Here is a 23169-nt window from a genome sequence, read left to right as displayed (position 1 = left end):
GATGTTTGCGAAGTGGTTGTAGAGACAGATTTTATCAGCTGGTGTAATTGGGGTGTGGGATACACACAAACTTAGACTGCCAAAGGTCTTTTTCAGATTCAAACCTAAAACTTAATTGTCCGGAACAACCTGAATAAAAATTTTCATTTTATCCCTAATTACCTTTCTTCAGGGGAATTGGGCACGTGGAAAGGTTAACTCTTTGGTTTGAGGGTGGATTTTTTTAGTTGTTTTTTCCAACTGGTCTAATAGAGAAATATCTTTTATCTACCAATTTTGTTTTGCATAACTGCTTGTTTATGACTGTGTTTGGCCAGGATCTTTGTAAAAAAACCAGTTATTTCAAACTTTTCATTGGTGAGAAAGAAGAGCATTGACTAACTATACAGTAGTAGGAAAAGGCAGTGGTGAGCATTTATTGGATAACTTAACTTGAATAATTTCTTCCTTGAAATGTTGACTAGTCTAAAGAAGATCACATAAAAGTTTTGAAAATATATGACTGCACTTGTGTCTAGCTTTGTTTATAAAGCAGAGATGACTGGTTAGTTCTTTATTGTCAGGTCTTAATATATTGGGATTGACAAAGATACATTATCTTGATACAGTATCTTGAGATTACTTTCTTATGTTTCTTCAATTGTTTTCAGAATTCTGAGACATTGAGTTTTTTTTCTGGAACATCTACTTTGTGTCTTTACCATCTTACATGTATTGGAGAAATACTAACAGAGTAAGACCTGGAGTTCTCTCCTTAGCAGGAACATGCTACACGAGAACTTCCCTTTCCCAAAATAGAAATCCTGATGTTCACTCTTAGTTCCCATTTATTCTGAGTGTAGTGGAAATGGCCCACTTCTTTGGTGTTCATTGCCTCATTGCTTTTTGATGCAGAATGCTGAAATCGTGGTTTTAGAGCAAAAACGCTGTGTATGTATTCATGTCCAAAAAAATACATCTTCTTTCTGTTGTAATACAGTTGTGCTGTAACAGTAGTGAACCTGCGATAACCAAATTCCTGTTTAGTTTTGTTAGCTGAGCTGGCTCTCAAAGTTATTATACAACTCTCTCATGGAGTGATAAAATCTTGACAGTGATTTGTTTACTCTTGTTTTCTGGTTATGATCTGTGTTTTCATAAATAACTTACCACATTGTTTTCATGCTGAAGTTAGTTGCTGCTTACTCTTGCTTATACATAAATCATTCTATAACTTGCATCATTGTTGTTGGTCTCCTTTAGGCTCACTGGCAGTAGGAGAAAAGTTAATCCAGTATTTGCTGTCTACCACAGTCTACCCTTGTACAAATCACTTAAAGCCAAAGTGTGCTGTGCAGTTTTAGACACTAACTGTGCGGTTCTCATTGCTTAAGCTTGTTATTTGTTTTAGTCTTTGAACTTGAGTGAAGGAAAGGAGGTGCTTCTGAAGAACAATTCAAAACCTCCAAATGACTTTTGATAGAGGCTCTAAATCATTCCAGGGAAACTGTCTTTCGTTGGAGGAGGGCTCCAGGCACATGACATTAGTCAGGGTCCCTGTTGGTAAAGCATTTGTTTTTTTAAAGCCAGTCAACTGGAAAAACTATCTCTAAATGTGCCTTACTTCAGGCTTTACAGTAGCTACCTCTTCTTTAATAAGTTAACTTTGTTTTGAAGGTAAGCCTTGAGAAGAGAAGGTGGTCACTTGGATGCTCCAGCACCTCAATGTCTTTCCTGAACTGAGGGGGCCAAAACTGAACACAATACTCCAGGTGTGGCCTCACCAACTCTGAGTACAGGGGAAGGATCACTGCCCTACTCCTACTGGCCACGCTGTTCTTGATGCAGGCCAGGATGCCATTGGCCTTCTTGGCCACCTGGGCACACTGCTGGCTCATGTTCAGCTTCCTGTCAATCCAAACTCCCAGATTCCTTTCCACCTGGCTGCTCTCCAGCCACTCTGTCCCGAGCCTGTAGTGCTGCAGGGAGTTGTTGTGGAGGACCCAGCACTTGGCCTTGTTGAACTTCATCCCGTTGGAATCAGCCGAACTCTCCAGCCTATCCAGGTCCCTCTGCAGAGCTCTCCTGCCTTCCAGCAGATCAATACTCCCTCCCAACTTGGTGTCGTCTGCAAATTTGCTAATGATGGACTCAATCCCCTCATCTAAATCATCGATAAAGATGTTAAACAGGACTGGGCCCAGCACTGATCCCTGGGGGACACCACTGGTGACCGGCCGCCAGCTGGATGCAGCCCTGTTCACCAGCACTCTCTGTGCCCAGCCATCCAGTCAGTTCTTAACCCAGCACAGAGTGCCCCTGTCCAAGCCATGGGCTGCCAGCTTTTCCAGGAGTATATTATGGGAGACAGTGTCAAAGGCTTTGCTGAAGTCCAGATAGACACATCCACAGCCTTCCCCTCATCCACCAGGCGGGTCACCTGATCGTAAAAGGAGATCAGGCAGGTCAGACAGGACCTGCCCCTCCTAAACCCACCCTGGCTGGGTCTGATCCCTTGTCCATCCTGTAGGTGCCATGTGATTGCACTCAGGATGATCTGCTCCATAACCTTGCCAGGCACTGAGATCAGGCTGACAGGCCTGTAGTTTCCTGGGTCCTCCTTGCAGCACTTTTTGTAGATGGGCGTGACATTTGCCAACTTCCAGTCATCTGGACCTCCCCAGTGAGCCAGGACTGTTGGTAAATGATGGAGAACGGCTTGGCAAGCTCTTCTGCCAGCTCCCTCATCACCCTAGGATGGATCCCATCTGGTCCCCTGGACTTGTGTGGATCCAGGGGGCTCAGTAAGTCACTGAATATTTCCTCCTGGAATACAGGGGGGCTATTTGGCTTCCTGTCCCTGTCTACCAGCTCCAGAGGACAATTGTCCCAAGGGCCACCTGTCCTCCTGAATACTGAGGCAAAGTAGGTGTTCAGTACCTCAGCCTTCTCCTCATCCCTGTTAACTATGTTTCCCTCCAAGTCCAACAAGGAATGGAGATTTTCCTTGCCCCTCCTTTTGTTATTAATGTATTTATAGAAGCACTTTTTGTTATCCCTAACAGAAGGAGCCAAATTGACTTCAAACTGCACTTTTGTCTCTCTAATTTTCTTTTTGCATGACCTAGTTATATTCCTAAACTCATCCTGAGTAACCAGCCCTGTTTTCCATAGTCTGTAAGCTCTCTTTTTATCCCTGATTTCCTTCAGAATTTCCCTGTTCAACCAAACTGGTCATCTACCCTGCCGGCTTGCCTTTTGGCACACTGATACAGCCTGTTCCTGTGCACTCAAGACTTCCTTCTTGAAGCATGTCCATCCCTCCTGTACCCCCTTGTTTTCAAGGGTTTTTTCCCAGGGTAAGCTCTGGACCAGTCTTCTGAACAGGCCAAAATCTGCCCTCCAGAAGTCCAGTGTGGAGGTTTTATTGGTGGCCTTCCTTGCATCCCTGAATATTGCAAACTCTCTTATTTCATGGTCACTGTGCCCCAGATGGCCTCCGACCATTACATCTCCCACCAGCCCCTCTCTGTTTGTAAACAACAGGTCTGGTGGGACCCCACCCCTGGTAGGTTCATTTACCAGCTGGAGCAGGAAATTATCCTCTATACACTCCAGGAGCCTCCTAGACTGCCTCTTCTTTGCTGTGTTGAGCTCCAAGCAGATATCCAGCAGGTTGAAGTCACTCACAAGAACAAGGGCTGATGGTTTTGAGACATCTGCCAGCTGCTTGTAGAATAATTCATTCCCTTCAAGAAGGTGGAGCCAGAGATCATAGTGAGAGGTGATGGGCACAAACTGAAATACAAAAGATTTCTTTTAAACATAAGAATACTCTTTTTATTGCAAGAGTAGCCAAGGAGTGGAACAGGTTGCTACTAGGGCAGTTGTAGAGTGTCCGTGCTTGGAGATATTTGAACCCAGCACAGTCCTGGGCAGCCTGCTTTGGCTGACCCTGCTAAGACGAAGTGTTTGACTAGATGAACAGAAGAGACATTATACACCAGGCGAGTATAAGAAAAAAATGAGGTGTGCCTGTATGGAAACTGACATCAGCACTTCCTGTTACTGATTTCATGGTAAAAAAAAGGATTTAAGGAGGGTTTAGATTAAAATAATGGCTAGTTTTGCAGATGTTTATGGAGAACTTTGGCCTACGTGGCACATGATCTGAGAGAAATCCAAAAGGATTTAAAAATAAAAAAAACTGACTAGCAGTAACTGCATTTGGTATCATTCAAAGGTGGGCATAACACAAGGACAGTGAATGAGAATTAAGTTGCAAGGACAAGTTGCTTGTAGGCCATGAACTCGAAAATAAAGGCAAGCAGCTTATAGTTGGGGCAGTAGGGTGGTAGACGTGTGGCATAATGTGTTAATTTACAAAGTTCCTGCAAGTTTAATTACTTGGTGAGTTCTGTCACGGATGATGGGGTTGCAGAATTCTGTAGTCTCTCTAGCTACAGTTGTAAATATATTTGATTTAGTTATCTGTTAGGTATTTCAGGTTTTCAGCAATTGCTTTCATGTGCTAGCATCTGTATTTATTTAAAAGTATGTATTTATGTTTTATTAGAACACATTGATTTATTTAAAGATTTTTAAAAGGTGTTTTCCCTTCAAGTACTTGTTTTAGAAAAATAAATTTTCATCCACTCCCTTGCCTGTGGATATCTGAATCTTGGAATAAATCTCAGGATACGGTTGTCTTTAAAATAAAACCATTTTCTTTTTACAGTGAAGCCATTTCTAAATCAAGAAGAATATCAAAGAACTGAGGATATAGTTAAAAAATTTGAAAATGGCATTGGGAAAGAGTTGCATCAGAAGTTACTGGAAAGAGCTAAAATGAGAAGGAATTGGGTATGTGTTTAGATATATAAGAAATCATAATTCAATGTAAGAAATCTTAATTCAACTTATGGAAAGTTGTTTATTCAGGATATAATTCAAAGAGTCATTTCACTTTTTTAAGTCTTAGGATCTTCCTTGTATCTGCCACTTGGCCTATGGATATGAAAGCATTCACTTAGTTATATATGTGTGATTTGGTTTTTTCAAAGCTGAGTAGGTAAGAGAGCTCACCAGCTGAAATTATAGTTACCTACTAGCTTTTGAATGCTTTGTCTATCAGTTTTTCCTTCTATGACATCTGTCCCTTCTCTCTCCACCCTAGCAAAAAAAAACACAAAGCAATAAACAAAAGAAAAACCCAGCAAAACAAAACCTGGAATTTAGAGTTTGGTCTCTCACTTCCCAGTGGGAGGCTACGTGGTAGCATTTTAATGTTGTGTTTCAACAGAAAAAGGAATATGAGGAAGGCCATGACATATTCCAGAGTGAGGATTTTCAGATGGTGACAGAAACAGTACATTATAAACTCTGTCTCATATCCCTGCTCAACACAAATCTACTTTCCTTCCATTCTCCAAGGAGTAATCTGACTGATATTTGCAACAGCCACAGCTGACATCTGCAAGAGTTTAAGATGATGAATATCAGGGAAGAAATGTTCATGATAATTTACAGTTTAATATTCTTAAACAGTATTGAATTTTATTTCAAGCTTGAAAATAGAAGAGCTAAATGTGTCGTTATCTTCAGCAGTTAGTTTTGAACCACTGTCCTGCCTTGTGTTACATAGGAACTACTTTCAAAGTACTAAAAAAAAAAGAAAGAAAAAAGAGCAAGCAATTTAACACTTAGGTGATTATTAAGAAATTAATTACTAAAAATTAATTAGTTCTGATGGTAAACATTTTTCATTTCAGCTGGAGGACTGGTGGCTGAATGTGGCTTACCTTGATCTTCGCATCTCAACACAAATACACTGTAATATGGGAGGCCCTGGTCCCTATATTGAACACTACTGGCCACCAAAAGAGGGCACTCAGATAGAAAGAGCATGTGTAAATATATGGCACACCCTGAAATACTGGGATCTATTACGAGCGTAAGACTTCAAGAAAAAAATAATTGATTCTAAATATTAATGACCTGTGTATCCTTTAGTTGCAAATATATGCTTATGTTTATTGGCATGCATTCTTTGCAGTAAAAGGTTGGTCTAACCTTCATTTAATTCCATCATTATCATTTCTCATATTTAATTTTGGTGTATTTGTTACTACAGAGAGAAGGTGACCATAGAGAGATCTGGGAACACTGTTCTGGACATGAACCAATTTCGAATGCTCTTTTGCACTTGCAAAATTCCTGGAGTTACCAGAGATTCGCTCGGCACTTACTTTAAAACTGGTAAACAAATGAAAATTGGGGGTTAATACAAGCAAATGATTTTTATTAATGGGCCAATGGAGTGCTGACTTAAACCATAAAATACTTGCTTCCTCAAGCACTAAGCCAGATACTAGTTGTTGAGTGCTTATATAAGGAAGCAAAGAAGACATCTCATCTACAAGTGCCCTATTTGGTCCAGTATTTAGTCCTTACTAAATAAGAGTGTAAGAAAACTCTGCTTTAAATTCTATATTACCAATCTGATGCCTATAATAAGTATGCCAGCATTAAGAATTGAAAAAAGACAAATTCTGTGTGTTATAAGTGTGTGTGGATTCCACGTATTATATGGACAGGATTTCAACATCATTACTAATTGCATGTTTTTTCACATTTGAGAAGGCATTTCTCAAGTGTATTCCCATATATTCTGTTGGGATAATTCTTACTTATTTTTTATCATTGTGCTATTTCTTGGCTTGGTCAACTGCTTCTATTATCAGTCTTGAAAGTACTCCATAGAGCTTCATAAAGGCATTCTATTAAACTCCCGACAGTTTTCTAGCGTTCGGGATCAAGAGCTAAAGTATAATGTTCTTATTCATCCTCCATTACCAAATACTGTAGCATTAGTAATCAGCAAACTGAAATCATAACAGCCCTTCCACACACATTCTGATGCATCCAGAGTTGTTCAGCAGTGTTGCTCTCCATAATCATGGACTCAGGAATTCAAGAAGAAGGTATTGCCTTGCTCCATAAAATATATCCAAGTAAATCTCCATACCACGTGAAATGATGGGAAAATGCAAAGTTGAAGGAAGGTTTCAAGGTGGTGTTTGTTTGGTTTGGTGTTTTAGCATTACAGCTGAAGAGTCAATTCAAGTACTAAAACTTAGAAGAAACGTTCAAATGGTGGGAAGTCCATGTTCTGTTATGATCACTCTTAATAAACAAGGGTGTTACCTGGTAGAGAGGCAATTTATGTCATTCCTCTTCCTTTTCTACCTTAAAATATTGCAAGAACATCATTAAACAACAATCTTGCTTATATAATTTTTCATGTCATACACAGCAAGTGATACCCATTTCCATGTAGATTGTCTGCCTCCAGGTGACATATTTGGTCCAGTTAGTTGTCTTGTTTCTCTCTGGTTCATGGAGAAATACGAATACCTCCAGAGGAGGATTTGGGCCATTAAAATATGCAAGTATGTAAGATAGATACTGTCTAAGATAGAAGGAATTGCCATCTGGAGATGGATCTGTTTTTCTCCATTGGCCATAGAGGGAACTGACATGGTCTAAACACTTGAAGTAGTATTTAGATTGCAGAGTAGGGCACCTAAAATTTATCAGGTAATGTCAGCTTGGAGTCAAAAAACATACTAAAAGCCCAGGGAGCTGTTTGGTTCAGCCTGCAGCAGACATCTTCATGAGAACAGGTGAAGAGCTCATTAAATATTATTCAGTGTATTGGGTAGATCTCCACCACTGTACACTACTGTACACCACTGTAGTGACATATCAGACATGTAATTCTAGGTATGGTAACTTCCAGACTTAATTCTGCCCCTCGCTTTAGACAGCTAAGATTAGGAGAATGCTACCTAAAGTAATTGAATTGGATGTCATCTCTTCTGATTTTTGCTATGTTACAAATTAATTTCATGATCTATGAAGATGAGGTGTAAATGAGATGACAGATTCCTCACTCTAGAGTGTCTTTAACCAGGTGTATGTTGAATTGTGTTATTTGATTTAGAAAGTATGACTGTAAAGGTAGATGTAACAGCCATATAGATAAGGTTAGGACTTCTTTGGGTGCTCATTACGTTCCATACTTGTGGATAAAGTATACATTTCTTCTTTTTCCCAGAGTAGAGTACTTGGGTAGTTTGAGAAAAATACAACGTTTCTTGGGATTTTAACACCTAGTTCGTGTCCTTTCCAGCATTAGTCTAATTTCCAGGTAGATGGGTTTGGTGGGGAAATGTTTGGTGGGACAAATATACCTGACCTGGGGCGGGCCAGTACCATCTGTGTTTCTGTATAGTGGCCAAGTTGGTGTGTCAGTGCTCCCTTCTTACAGATGTGCGTGTGCTGGTCAGGTGTGATTGGCATGGCAGTGCATCATGAGGTGCATAACCAAAACTAGCAGTAGACTTGTTCAACAAGCAACACTCATTCAAGCGAGAAATATTGCTAGATCAGCTTTCACAGGGAACAGACATTTCAGCAGAGAAATCTTTCCTACAAGATACACAAATAAATGACACTTGCTACTAGGTAATGACGATGACTTGAAGTAGTTCATAACAGTGAAAGTTATGTATGACTTCTGTTGGTTTTTAAAATGTCAAATTTGCAGTAAGAGCATGCAATTGGACTTAAAAAGTTACTCTTTTTTTAATCTTTCCTGGTTTTAACTATATGAAGTTTGCCACATTTTGAACAAAAAAGGGTCTGTAGGACTTGTTGAGTTTTTCCTGTATCTGTCACTCACTTTATCCCCAAGGTTGGATTTTTATTTATTCTTATTTTTTATTTCAGAGGCTGAAGGTGAATGCCCATCTCACTTAATAGTCCTGTGTCGAGGTCGAGTGTTTGCATTTGATGCTATGCATGAAGGCAGTATGGTGACTCCTCCAGAGATATTCAGGTTTTCAAAATACCTTATCTTAAATGAGCTGTCCTATTTAAGCTACATACCAAGGAGGCTTTCTTTTTTCTTTTTTCTTTGTCCTTCACCCGAAAGAATTAGGTTTGAGAGAGGCTGCAGCTTCTCCTCTAGCTGAAGGTTCAGGTTTGACTAAGTTCTTGTTTACTGAATAACAGCTTCTTTCCATAGAACATGATTATTATTATATACTGCTGTACTACACCCATAGAGCATCATACAAAAGGCTGAAAGAAGATATTTGAGTAGAAAATATCCTTTATATATGAAGCTTCTTTACATGGAAATATTAGGATTATAAGTATCATTCCTTTCAGGAACAATACGCATAGATAATTGTCTCATTGCTACTTAATCATTATCAAAGATGAAACACCACTGTCATGTTGATTTAAATCTAATAAACTTGTGGTCAGTTTTCTCAAGAGTAGAGAGGCTGGACTTTCTGTTAGTGAGTGCAGCAGAGTCCAAACTTGTAGCATACAGTGATTGACTTCCTGCAGCTACGGAGCAGCTACGGAGCAGTACAGCTGCATTTCACTTGCAGTTCTTGTCTTTGCCCCAGGCCTGTGACAGCCAGCCATGTTTGTGGCTCTTCGTGTTCCTGAGCTGCCACAAAGGAATAGAGAGAAAGAATTTGGTTCTTCAAATAGTACGTTTCAGCAGTAGTGTAACAGCCAATGTTTAAAGCTTTTCTGTGCTGTATCTTCTATGTCCCAGTAGCATGTTCAGGTGCTGGCTTTTGAGTTGTCAGTGCAGTTGTGGCCACAAAGTTTCCCACTCTGTTGGTCTAACTCTGATGTCAAATACAGAAGTAGTTTCAGCATAAATCTCTTGTGATCAATTTGGGATCTATATACCTCTACTGACTAAGAAAGGGTTGTTAATCTTGTCTAGGAATAACTTCTTGGATTTGTCAAAGTGCTGCTTATAGAGCACAACAGAAGACTTGCAATTAAAACTGGCAAAAAGTGTATGGCCAAATTCCCCAGGCAAGACAAAAATTAGTTAAAAAAGCTAAAAATCACTTTTTTAAAAAAAGTCTGATACTTTAATATGTAGTATTTTAACATATGTATTTATGGGTTTTGTAGCTGTGCCTGTTAAGTAGCAAATAAATGAACATCTGGAATACAGACAAAAACCCCTAATGCTATTGTCTATAGGAAGAGCAGGTTGTGTTGGATTTGGTTTGGTGGGGTTTTTCTGGGGGATTTTCTTTTATAACCTCATCATGGGTGTCTTACATTTTTGATAACTATGTAACTAATGATCAGTAGTGAAGTTCAGTGGGCAAGAGTGCCAGAATAAAGCACAAACCAGGATTGAGTGCCTGTAATTTGTGGAACTTCTTTAACACTAGAACAGCATGTGAACAACTGAATTTGCAAACTTAAAATTACCTCTTTGGTAATAGTTCTTCTAAAGGAAAAATGCAAGGAAAAGGTAGGAGGGGAATTACTCTCATGTAATTCAGACTCTACATTTATAGATGTACTATAGCTAGTGTTCTGCTTTAAATTTCAGGGTTTATCTTGAGTGGAATGTTTGTCCTGTATCTGATTCGTTACCCTAAAGCTGCAGAGCTGCAGTATTGCAGATATGTGCACTCCAGAAAGTCTGATCTACACTGTTGAAGTTTTAAGTGTAGTTTTAGATGAAGTGCATAATAATGCTGTAGGATCACGATTGTTTATATGTAAGTTTGTATTGGGCTCTTAGCTGCAGTCTGAATTAACCATTAGTGTCTGAAAACAGAGCAGGTCTTCAGTTGTCCTTAGAGTTTGAGGGAGATGATTCATGCTTCCTGAAAATTCACATTGACTTGTGAATGTGGAACCAAGATTCCAACTTTACAAAAAAAAAAAGAGAGAGAGGAAAAAAGGTGACTGTTTTTTAATCTCTATCTGTTCTTTGTTAACTTCAGTTTTTGAAATCTTCTTAAAGGCAACTTACATATATTCAGAAAAGATGCCATAGTGAGCCAGATGGACCAGGACTGGCAGCCCTAACATGCAACGAAAGGACAAAATGGGCAGAGGTAGGAATACTTCCAACAATTGGTTCCTGAGGTATCAGGAAAAAGCCTTGTGATCACTGGAAATACGTTATTTGACTTAGCTTTGTCTTTTTATGCTTTCTAGTTACGGGAATATTTGATTGGTCTTGATCCAAAGAACTTAACTCTTCTGGAAAAAATTCAGAGAAGTTTGTTTGTGGTCTGCCTTGATGATTCTAGTCCCCATGCAACTCCTGAGGACTATACTGAGGTAGCTAAGTATTTTTGATAATTTATGTCTGGTTATGTTTTCATAAAAATTTCTTCTGCATATATACAGAAGTAGCATTTCTTGCTCTTTCATAACAGAAAATGAAGCAGATAAATATGCAAATAATGCTGGTTTTTGATCCATAGCAAAATTTAATACTTTGAATTATTAGGACATCGTAAGGGGGAATGGCTGAAATCTACCTTCATAACCTTTTAGCCCTCTATCCTTCAGCATTTTCAAAAACATAGTCATCAACTTTTTACAACACTTTTAATTAAAGCTTGGGCTTATAAACATGTTTCATCTTGAACTGTATGAAAATGTCTTATCAGGGAGATTTCACCCTCTTAATGTAGACTAGGTTTAGCTGACAGAGGTTGGCAGTGTCGTCAGTGTTTTTTAAAATTCACAGCATGTAACCTTTGCTTTAGCTCACAAGGCTGGGATTAACAGGTGATCCGACTGTACGCTGGGGAGATAAATCCTACAATAGCATATTCTTTTCCAATGGAACTTGCAGCGCATTCTGTGATGTAAGTTGAAATTTTTTTCATCTTATAAACCTTTTGAGTATTTGTTTACTGAATTTCCCCTTTCAGGGTATTATTTTAAGTGCTTAGTGTGTTCCTCTCTAGTATAGCCTTGTTTACCAGGCACCTTGTCTGATGACTTTCCAAAAGCACTCTGCGTTCTCAGTGTTTCATATTATACCATGCATGAATTGTGAACATGAGATCTGAAGTAATTTCTTAGAGTATTTAATGAGAGAGTTCCAAAATAAAAAAAATACAGTGCGCGAGAAGGCATAAAATAAACTCTTCCTATAATGTATCTATTTGAACAGCTGTGTTTTTTAAACTCCTGGTTTTTCAGATTCATTATTGCATTACCAGAAGGGCTTATATCTTGCCTGAAATCTGTGCCTCCCTATCCAGCTGCAGAGCAGTCAAAACAGTGGGTGGACCTAAAGTAGTTCTCTGTTTATTGTAGAACTAGAAAAACAAGTCCAACATTGTGCAGTAAAGCTGTTGATCTGCAGGTAAAGAGTGGGATAGGTAAAAAAGCAATTTGATCATCTTGCAGTTATGCAAATAATGTGGTATCTTGTCTTATCTGATTTTAGCATTCTCCTTTTGATGCCATGGCTTTAATTACCATGTTATCTTATGCCGAAAAGAAGATTATTGAGAATGAGGGAAAATGGAAGGTATCTATCCTTTATAAACTTTCAAGTTTGTAGTTAACGTGTCTTTTCTTATGAATAATATGTTCTCTTTTCCCTTCTTTCTTTCTGTCTGCATCTTTCCAGGGATCAGATAATGTGAGGGATATTCCATGGCCAGAGGAACTTGTATTCACAGTGGATCCAAAAATTATAAATGAAATTGAACGTACTAAAGAACTGTATTACAAGAAGGTGGAATTTCTTGATGCTTCTCGTAGTTGGTTTTTTTCATTCTATTTACGTGTTTTTGGTTGGTCTTTCTCCATACTGGAGAAGAGGAATAAATACATTATTGATGAATTGGGGGACTTAACAAGTGGTTAAATTTGTTGCATTGTTGGTTTATGTTGAGTGTCTTTTGAAGTGGATCAAGTTGTGATATTTCTTGACTCCTGTGGTTTTTCTTCCTTTGCTATGACAGGTGTCTGACTTGCAGCTGGTGTCTTATGCCTTCACATCCTTCGGCAAAGCATTGCTTAGGAAGAAGAAACTTCATCCTGATACATTTGTGCAGCTTGCCCTACAACTTGCTTATTACAAATGCCATGGACGGTAAGAATAGGAATAAAAAAACTGGTTTCTTGAGTAAAGAGGTGCAGTGGCTTTGCAGTGTTAGTGTGTAATTTGCTATGGTGATGTAAGAATGAAGAACTAAGGGGTTTTTAAAGTAACAGTTGCATAAGACCATACTTGCTTCAGAAGAACTCTGCCCTTGTGACCATAGGGATAATGTGTGCACGTATTGTGGAATGGATGGCATAACTCAGTCCACAAAAAGGTGAATTTTGGCTGTACACGGGAAGTATTTGGGCAAACACCAAGTGCTCAGTGGTCAGGATTCTCTACTGTCGAATAGTTGATCAAATGGAGAAGAAAACTTTATCTGTAGAAAGTGACTGCCATCAGTTAAACGTTTAGTCTTCCAAGTCTGTAGAAGGCCTCACAAAACATCAGTGTCTCACTTTCTTTAACATTGGATGTTAAGGTTTGAACAGAATAATAGAGACAGAGACCCTCCAAATACCTGCCTCTACATTTTCAGATGTGGCATTTTGTATTATTTTAGATTAAAGACGTCATTCCTCCTGGTGTTTGGGTTTCCAAATTTCTGTTTGCTAACTAGCACGTATAAGTCATTACTGACCTGGAGAGTACTGCTTGCTTCAGGAGGAAGGTTTTGTCACAGGAGTGTGATGCTTAGTCACTGGTGATGTGATCACGTTGTAACAAAGGCTGGTAGATCTGAGGCTGACTGAAATGACCTGTTTGATCTGTTGTAAACACTCAAGTATGTTTCACGAAAGTTGTATTTTAAATGGCAGACTGTCATAGAGCTGGAGATGCTCCAGATATAAAAACTGGATGGCTGTCAGTATGCAGCAGAGAAGGTTTTGAGCCTTTTCCTCCAAATGCATTGAGACACATGGCTTGCTTTAAATGTGTAGCTTAATTTTTGAGGGTTTGGGTGGTGTAGGTGGTTTCTTCAATGGGGATATATATATGAAACTGAAGCTTGTGTAATTTCAGCCTATTTTTGCTAGAGCCTGGTAGAGCTGTAGTCTGCAGAAAATAGCCATGACAACAAAGTCTTTTCAAGGTATGATTACAGTGCTGGCACTTTTTTCAGTCATCTGTCTCATAAAAGTGCATAGAGTTCCTTTGTGGCTCTTTATCGGACGCATAACTTCAAGAATATTAGTGTGTTTCTGGTACTTGTAACTGAGCTAAATGTGCAAGATCTTCGACAGGACTTTTTGAGTCCTTGAAAGAGCAAATAGTTTTGTTAAGGTAATGAGATACTCTTCCCTAATTTTTGTTCTTAGTCCGGGCTGCTGTTACGAAACTGCCATGACCAGGCGTTTCTATCATGGCCGCACAGAGACCATAAGACCATGTACTGTGGAAGCAGTGGAATGGTGCAAGTCCATGCTGGATCCTTCTGACAGTGTAAATACTGAAATCCTACTGTAATCATCATGTATTTAGAAGGCCTGTCATTTGAACTGCTTAAAACTCACTCTTGTGTTGTCTCATTGGTGGGAGTTGACATCTTTCCAGTGAGACAGATTTCAAATGTTGAGTTGCTTAAACTCTGATTCTGGTCACTGTGACTGAGGTGTGCTGTCATGTATGGGCTTGTTTGTTTTTCTGTCCTATTTGCCTTTTGGTTTCAAGAATGTAACTGTCTTGAGTTACATTCACACTGATGTTTTTTCATACCTCAGAAAGTTATTGGGTTGGATCCAAAGTACTCTGCTGCGGTTCTGTTGTTTTAATTTCCAAGTAAAATCAGGAAATGTTTATCTAATATTTGCATCAGAGAGCAAGATTGAAATCTGTTTGTGTCCTAGTGGCAACAGGGATGTATTCCAGAGTGTCTCTGAATAGCTGAACCAGAGACTTTTTCTTTTCCCAGCAACTGCCCTCTGGTGCTTGGCTGGCAAAGCATGTCATGCCTTTCTTGCCAAGTGAGAGCTGTACTAAAGCTCTTTCTGTTGTCCTCCCTGCACATTTCTCAGAGCCTGAGAAATTAGGTAAAGAGATTTTTGAGACAAAGGGCTACATGTCTTTAGTAAAAATTCAAAGGCTCTATAATATTAACGCATCTGAAAAACATACAGGAAATATGGCTGTCAGAAAGCATGTGTGATTGATAATTCTAGCCTTCAAGAGCACTTTTTCTTGGTCTTCGCTGGCTTCTTTTGGCATGTGCTGCAGCTTTAAATCTCCGTTTTCTGGTCACATTTCAAATGTGCTTCCTATTCCAAGTATGGATTCCTGTTATTTCCCTGCTCTTCATTTACCTTCTAACCATTTATCAGGCTTCCAGCACTAACTGTAGCCTTCTTCTCTTTGCAATATTAAATAGCATCTCCAAATATCTCCCTGTTGTTTTTTTTAATGCTGAACTCCTGGGGCTTAAAAACTGTGTTCGGTAGTATTGAAATTAACATGCTTAAAAGTCTGTCTTTATGTACTTTTTAGTACCTTAAAGTTATATACTTGGGAAAAACACTTTTATCTCAGATTTTCTTTTGCTTCTTGTAAGGTTAGTAGCTTGATTTTTATTCAGATTGAGTGGCTGCTGCTCTTGATTCACATTCTCTGTTGCAACCTCTCTTGTGATGAATAAAGGGATAGAGGGTGCTTCTTAAGTAGTTAAAGAACTAGCAAGATCTAAGATCTTGGAAGTCAAGATCTTGAGCATCCAGAACTGTTTCTCAAGGCCTACTTTGTAAAAAACATTCTGTTTGTATTCTCTCTGATTTTAATATGTAAGTTTCAATATAAAACTGGAAAAAAAAGTAACATTGGGCAGAACTGGCAATTAGCAGAGAAAATTTGGGAATGCAGTTGGCATCTGTATATATTAGTTAGGGTCTTGTTTTCTGCTTTCGTGATTTTCATTTTTTTCTTTCCTTTTTTTTTGTCATGAAAAGTGATAGAACACAATATTTTTGTTGGAAGGGGCCTACAGTGATTATGTAGTCCAACTGCCTTGTCTAATTCAGGGCATGACGATCATGGAAGTGCAACCACACCTGGTAAAAGCTACTGTCCTTCTGACTACAGGGTATTATAGAAAATTTGGGGGTTTGATTATTCTGGTTCACAGTGGTTACTTTTTATTGTTTCAGCTTTCTGGGGAAGGAACATGAAGTTTAGAATATTGTTCAGTGCACAAGTGATCTTAGTAACAGAACAGAGATAACGAGCACATTCTTCTGAAAGCAAATGAGCACATTCTTCTGAAGGAATTTGGATGTGGGAGGAGGAGTTTGAGAGAGCTTCTAATGTACTTTTAAAGTTCCTCCATTTTCCTCTATCTAAAATTGTTAGAAACTGTGAAAGGGAAAAATTGCTGATCTGTGATTCCTAATGTGTTACTCATTTGGATTGTTTTTTCTTTTTTTTTTTTTTTGTTTTTATCCTGTCTCCCCTTCTTTACACAGACTTATCAACAACTGCAGCTGATGCATAAGGCATTTGCAAAGCACAATAAAATGAGGAAAGAATGTGAGAATGGAAAAGGTACTCTGACATCAAAACTTGTTTTGTTTTGTTTTTTTCTTGTGATGAAAAGGGAATATTGTTGTATGCTAATACATTTTCTCTGTCTCGTTATTTCCCACCTGAATAAAAACTATTTCTTAACATTTTATGCTTTAATTTTGAGGAGAACTAAAACCTAGTGCTTGGGCCTTTCCTTGTACCCCAAAGATATGTTCGCTTTCATAGTTTCTCTGCCTAGCTAAACATTATTTTGGAATACCTTCCAGTCAAATATATGCCTATCTGGAAAATGAAAAATGTGGTTTTCTAAGGCATAGGAGAGATTTGGGTGAGGTTCTAACCCATCTATGTTAGCATTGTACATTATTTTATGAATAAGAAAAAGTATCTGGGAAATAATCACCTGATGAACTTCATACTCTCTCCATTCTACTTGGTGTGTTATCTGGGCAGTTCTGACCCTGAAAGTCTTTTTGCCTTGTTCACATAATTGCCAGTGAGCCACTTTCACTCCTTGGCTGAAGTGGGAGTTCTCTTGTGTTTTGTTTTCCACAGGAACTATGCTGGATTTCTGTTACTTAGGTAATTTGCTTTTGTGCTCGGTGATGCAAGTTGAAAGAGATGAAGGTCTCTTAGATCAAATATGTGGGAAATGTTTTTGGATGCTACAATACTTCTTCTTTAGCAGATGCTGTTGTTTACCTGTCCTCAGCTGTTACTTGAACTCCTAGCTATCCAGACCAGAAGAAGCAGAAAAACAGGAAACACTGCTGTTAATGATTTTGTATTTGCATTTATTTGACAGGCTTTGATCGTCATCTTCTGGGTCTCCTGCTCATAGCACAGGAGCAAGGACTGCCAGTGCCAGAACTGTATGGGGATAAGGCCTTCACAGCTAGGTAATTCATATTCTTGTCCTGTGGGGAGTTGTATCCCTCAATAGCAAGGCCTTTGTCGCATTGGCCTTATATGTGCTGATTTCTTGACCTCTAGGACAAAATAACTGTTTTATTAAACTCGCTTTGTTTCAAATTACCTTTAAAAGTACTGCTTTTGTTTTGTGTTGTTTTACAGTGGAGGAGGTGGGAATTTTGTCCTTTCAACTAGTCTGACTGGCTACACTAGGTTTAGTGGATGTGCACTCCCTATGGTACAACATGGCTATGGCTTTTTTTATGCAATCAGAGATGACAGGTAAGGTTATAATTTCATTTTAGGTATGGCTCTGCCCTTACCACAGAGGGAGAGGCAGCTAACAATTAGAATGAGGAAAGGAAAAGACAGAAGAAATATTGCTGAACGTGTCAGGAGAGGTTGAGAAGTGAGGTACATGAAATAGAGGCATTGATGTTCTGGGAAAGCATGTGTGTGAGGCAGGATGAATGGTGGAGGTGAAGTGAGCACCAAGATACTGACAATGTGCAGAAAGTAAAGGGTGGGGAAGGTGAAAGAAGGGAGTAACAAAAAAAAGTTAACTGATTTAAAATAGGCCATCATTCTAGATGTCATTTGTAAGAGGTGTTTTTTGAAGTTTTTTGACTGAACTAGAGCAGATAAGAATACAGGTGAGCACACTGCCCATCGTTCTTGGAGTAACACACGTATCTTGACTCAAACCAGACCTTTTTTGAGTAACAATAAGAGGCTAAAATATTTGGCTTCACTTCTAAAATTGTAAGATTTGAAAAGATTCATCTTTGGCTTGTTGGTCTTATGGACAAAAATTACTGCTTTTTTATGAAATCTAAAACTACTTCAACTAGAATGTGTAGAGATAAGTTGCTGGTTTATGACTTAGGTGTAATTCAAATGACTTCTTCCTAAAGCTAAACGTGGATTGCATGCACATTTGAATCAGTTTGAGTATACAAACCATTTATACTTTGATCTATGGCTCTCTTAAAATAATTGGAACCAGATAAAGATTTACCTTTCATTACGTAAATAGAAAAAAAAAGTACTTAAAACCTTGGAGCCCCTGGTGGTCTAGGGGTAAAGGCGCCGCGCTATCACCGCGGAGACCCGGGTTCGATTCCCGGTCAGGGCCACTCCCGGGCGGGTGGAGCTCATTAGCCCTTAAAGGCAACCCACCTACGTCCTAAGGACCTCGCTGCCACCGTCCAAGCTCGCTTGGCCCCGGCAGATGAACCTTAGGATTAAAGGGTGGGCTCAGTTCCGCGCACACTGTGTCTCACCTAAAAAAATCCAATGCGCAGGCTGGAAGGTGGAAAGACCTTCCCCGGATCTTCGCTCGCGAAGACTGGCCATTATTACTTAAAACCTTAAACTAGTTGCAGAAGAAGAACTATAGTTCACAGCATTTTCAAATATAAGCAGAGAAGTTACATCACTGTGTATGTGGTAATGGGTATTTAAATCAAAGTATCTGGTTTCAAGATCTGTCAACATTATTGCTTACCGAAGGTACACATGATCTGAGTCCTTTTTTAATGTCGAGACAGTATGTTTATGTGACAGATTTTATTTCAGAATTTGTGTTAATTTTTGTGACTTCATCCTAGACCACGACAATTAAGTGCGGTAATCTCATTGTTTCCTGTATTTCTATAGGATCGTTGCAAATTGTTCTTCTTGGAAATCATGTCCAGAGACTGATGCAGAAGTGCTGTGTAGAACTATGTTCCAGTGTTTTCATGACATGCTACAGTTAACAGTTAGAGCTCAACTGTAAGCTTGAGAATGATGTAAAAGGCTTTACAAGCTCACAAGTTATAGATAGTAATTAAAAATGAAATGCTGCTCAAGAGTACAGGTACATTCAATTTAAGACATTTAATGATCTGTGTGAAGTCTACCTATTTTTATGTGATTTACTGTGGTAACAGTACCCATTAAAGAGTAATGTAGCCATTTGCAGCAGCAATGCAAGCAGTAGTACCTTATCTGTGTAGAACTATGCAATATTAAAATATGCCTCAACAATGCAAATGTACTTCGAGACGAGATGTTGGAGTGGAGAACTGATGGGAGACTTGTGTTTATGATCTCAGTAGTAGCCTGTAGAAATGTAGAGTAGTTTGTAGTCTACTGATATTGTTTATGCCAGTGGAGCACTTAACTGTGTACTTAAGAGTAACCACACTACCCTCTTAGGTGATTATGCTTCCTATTCACAGTGGTTTGTGAAACAGAAGGGCTGCCTCCATCAGGTTATGTGGTATATTATAAGTTATCTTTTATTTTTGCTGTCAAGATTATGCCAAATAAATGTTGTATCCATGAATGGGGATGTTCCCACTACATTTGTAGTATGAGAGCACTACAATCTGAAGTATTTTGAAAAATGATTACTCAATAAAGACAGAAAGCAGCATGAGTTTCGCATTTTTCAGTTTTCATCTTCTAGTGAACTGTGAATATCTGCTGCTTTACACTAATAGTACACAATAAAAGTAAGCACTGAATTGTTTGATATGGTTCTCAGGATTTTAATACTTGATTCCTCTGAGCAGCTTTGTATTTTCCTGTCCTAGAAATAAAATTCTTCTAAAAATCAACTTCGTATTAATTGATTTTGTGGCTGGACTGTTTAATGTGTAGCAACATTGTGTGAGAGAGATGATCTTGGGGGCAGGTCAACTTGAAACTAGGATTCTAAAGTACTCATTGCTTTTTCTCTACCCTGTAGAGTTTGATAGAGATCTTATTATTTGTTTTACAGAAACAGCTTCATTCTCAGCTACCTTGGAGCCAATTTCTGTGCCCTTTGGAAGATCTGTTGCATGTTTATTGTCCACAGTAGCAAGAACAGAGTTTCCCTTTTTATTTCCTCCCTCAAAGCCTGATGCACCTCTACAAGCCAAGGTGTTACACTGTATCTTGTTACCTCAAAAAATGTTCTCCTCACTTCAGCCTTTGTCTTCCCTGCCTTTCTGGGCTACTTGTATGTTCTCTCTCAATTAAATCTGACAACCATTCATTGTTTAATGTTTTATTTGAGATCTTCCAAAACTCATACAGAAGAGGAATCCATTTCTGTTCACTGCTCGTGATAACCCATCCTCTTTCTCGGACATAAATGACTTTCTGAAATCTCTCAGTTAATGAAGCCTGTGTCTTTATGATGCTGTGATTTCTGTGTGATAGATTAGGATTTTGGATCAAGCTAGGCCTGGTGATTTTTATTCTTTATTTTATTAAAGTTCTGTCTGACAGATACAACCTTTTACCCCTCGGCTGGGTTAGTAAACCTGGTTGCGACTGCGATAAGGACAGTTTGCTTTGAACAGTCATTTGAAACAGCATGAAATTTGATGAAGGGTGTAATTTTGCATTTATTTTCCATACACTTGCTCCTGGGGGAGCATTTCTGGGGGTTTCTGGGAACACAAAAATCCTGACAGAAGTACAGAAAAAGGAAAACTCTTTCAGAAAGTGTGTATCATTGAGAAAATGGCATTCAATCACCAGCATAAGCAGAATTTCCTGTTCAGTTGAGACAGTCTGAGCCTTGCCTAGAGAAACTGGAGACAGAAGTGTATCCAGAGAGAGAAAAAACTTAAATTCTGTGAGTTGTTAGAGCTACTTGTTACGTGCTGTGGATACGTGAATTCCTGACTGTGATATTAATTTCCTTGTTGAGTAAAGCATTTTATCTCCAGTGCCTCTGCCCTGAAAGCCTCTCCCGGTTTTTGTGCCCTTCTCTGTGAGCACCCATGCTATGTGCTGCAGAGCTGGTCTCAGTGCCTGGAACCCTCCACCCAGCACCCTTTGCTTTTCAGGTTGGTGAGTCAGTGGGGCTTTTTCGTGACTGCTGTGTAATCTTAATATGAGCAACTATGAATTTCTGTGCTGGTAAAACAAGAGGGTTGGGTTCTTAAAGCAAGTGTACCTTGGTTATCTATTAGATATGGCTTTTAAGGAAACTATTTATAGAATTGTACAAAAACTATATGTAGTGAAACATCCTTAAGAGTCTCATACAAAAGACTGAGCCCAAGTGCACTTGAGCAGCAGGTACTGCCCCCTCCCATGCATTTCTCATTAAATAATTACAGCTTAATCCTCCGAAGGGTTCCATTATAAGATCATGTTATAATCAAATAGCATGCTGGATAATTTTGTATTCTAGTTTCTAAGCACTAAGTATGTTGTGTTTAGTATACACACTTTAAAACAACATCCCCACAGTACATCAGCCTTCTCCATATCTCAGGTAACCAATTATTCTATTTCCTTCCAGAGAGAGTCCACGTTTTCCTTCATCTTCCTTTGATCACTGATGGACCTACAGACGCTTTTCTTGTTGTCCTTGATGTCCCTGGCCATCTATCAGGGCTTTTGCTTTCCTAATCTGATCCCTGGCTGCTCAGACAATTTGTCTACTGTTCCCAGGCTACCTGTTCTTGCTTCCATCCCCTGTAGGCTCCCTTTTTGTGTTTGGCTTTGTCCAGGAGCATCTCGTTCATCCATAAAGACCTCTTGACATTTTTGTCTGACTTCCTTTTTGTTGGAATGCACTGCTCCTGAGCCTGGAGGAGATCCCTGAGCATTAACCATCTTTCTTGGGCCCCTCTTCCCTTCAGGGCTTTACTCCATGGTACTCCACCAAGCAGATCCCTGAAGAGGCTGAAGACTGCTCTATTGAACTCTTGGACTGGGAGCTTGCTGTGCACCCTTCTCGCTGCCCTGAGGATCTTGAACTCCACCGTTTCATGGTCACTGCAGCCAAGGCTACTCTTGAGTTTCCAAGTCTCCACCAGCCCCTCCTGTTGGAGAGAGCAAGGCCCAGCATAGCACCTCTCCTTGTTGATTCCTCTGTCACTTGGAGAAGAATGGTTTCGTCAACACATTCCAGGAACCTCCTGTGTGCCTTCTTTACAGAATTTCTGTAACAGAAAAAACATATCTTCATATTGTACATTCACTTGTAGTAATCAAGAATGTGAGGATTATCCTATAATTTCAGGGATTCCACAATTCCTTAGTCTTTGAAAGTAAAATATTCTCCAGCTCTCTCTTAAGATCCTAACCTAAGACATCATTGTTCCTGTATGCTTGGGTGCCCTCTCTGCCTGCAAGAACCAATGAGATTATTGGGAACAGAAGTTGCTCTAACTTTAAATATTTATGGCATGTACAATTTGTATTGACTTCACCTCATACACTCATTAAAATTATTTTCAAAATTAGAATACAGTTGCAATTCAAATTTTCACCTACCTAACACATGAGGAAAATCTTCAAGAACTTTTGAATTTCTACAAATCAGAAATTATTTCTACGGAACAAATCTTAATGCTTTATCTATATTGAACCAAATCGAAAGACAATTCATGAGGTTTCATGTGATCTGCAATGGTACTTGATAAAATAGCAGAGTGAACAAATACCTAAGCTGCTCTGCAGGTCCACACTTCTGGATCTTACCTCAGGAAAGTCCCACTGATTTTTGTAGGGATGTTACCTAAACATACAGGTAAAAAACTGCCTTTGGTTTGTAAAATAATGGATTCCTTCAGAAGAAAAGGCTGTGATTATAATGATTATAAGAATTATTAAAACCTCCATTTCAAGAATTACAGCAGCCAATTGCAACATCATGGAGACTTTTGGGGGAAAAAAAGTAATTGAGAACATTACCTTTAGAACATTATTTAAAATATCAAGAACTTTAGCTTGAAGGGAAAGATAATCTATATTTTTGGTGTCAAAGCTGAGTTTAGAATGAAAGATTTTACTGTGCTCTGACAGATAAATTGTCACTCAGTTTATTGATGTTTATGTTAATTTTTTAA

The 23169-nt window shown here is 38.9% G+C and overlaps 1 protein-coding gene across 5 annotated transcripts in view; it reads left to right on the top strand.

Moving 5' to 3' along the window:
• The window catches only part of CROT (carnitine O-octanoyltransferase), a 24298-nt gene extending 1129 nt beyond the window's left edge, over window positions 1-23169 (top strand). For 2 of the 5 annotated variants that reach the window (XM_050339032.1, XM_050339093.1), the window contains exons 3-17: window positions 4718-4842; window positions 5751-5932; window positions 6113-6237; window positions 8773-8881; window positions 10847-10940; window positions 11044-11169; window positions 11604-11705; window positions 12296-12379; window positions 12482-12589; window positions 12819-12949; window positions 14221-14344; window positions 16351-16429; window positions 17217-17310; window positions 17486-17605; window positions 20094-23169. In XM_050339032.1, coding sequence (XP_050194989.1) covers window positions 4718-4842; window positions 5751-5932; window positions 6113-6237; window positions 8773-8881; window positions 10847-10940; window positions 11044-11169; window positions 11604-11705; window positions 12296-12379; window positions 12482-12589; window positions 12819-12949; window positions 14221-14344; window positions 16351-16429; window positions 17217-17310; window positions 17486-17605; window positions 20094-20217 — 1727 coding nt within the window. In that variant the 3' untranslated portion in view covers window positions 20218-23169. Of the gene's footprint in view, window positions 1-4717; window positions 4843-5750; window positions 5933-6112; window positions 6238-8772; window positions 8882-10846; window positions 10941-11043; window positions 11170-11603; window positions 11706-12295; window positions 12380-12481; window positions 12590-12818; window positions 12950-14220; window positions 14345-16350; window positions 16430-17216; window positions 17311-17485; window positions 17606-18982; window positions 19930-20093 lie in introns of those variants that run through there. The other 3 variants (XR_007631992.1, XM_050339153.1, XR_007631994.1) reach the window with 3 other exon arrangements.

The sequence above is a fragment of the Myiozetetes cayanensis genome, unplaced genomic scaffold (genome assembly GCF_022539395.1).
Source record: "Myiozetetes cayanensis isolate MyiCay16 unplaced genomic scaffold, myiCay2020 scf1, whole genome shotgun sequence".
Lineage (NCBI taxonomy): Eukaryota > Metazoa > Chordata > Aves > Passeriformes > Tyrannidae > Myiozetetes > Myiozetetes cayanensis.
This window is presented reverse-complemented; position numbering and strand designations above follow the sequence as displayed.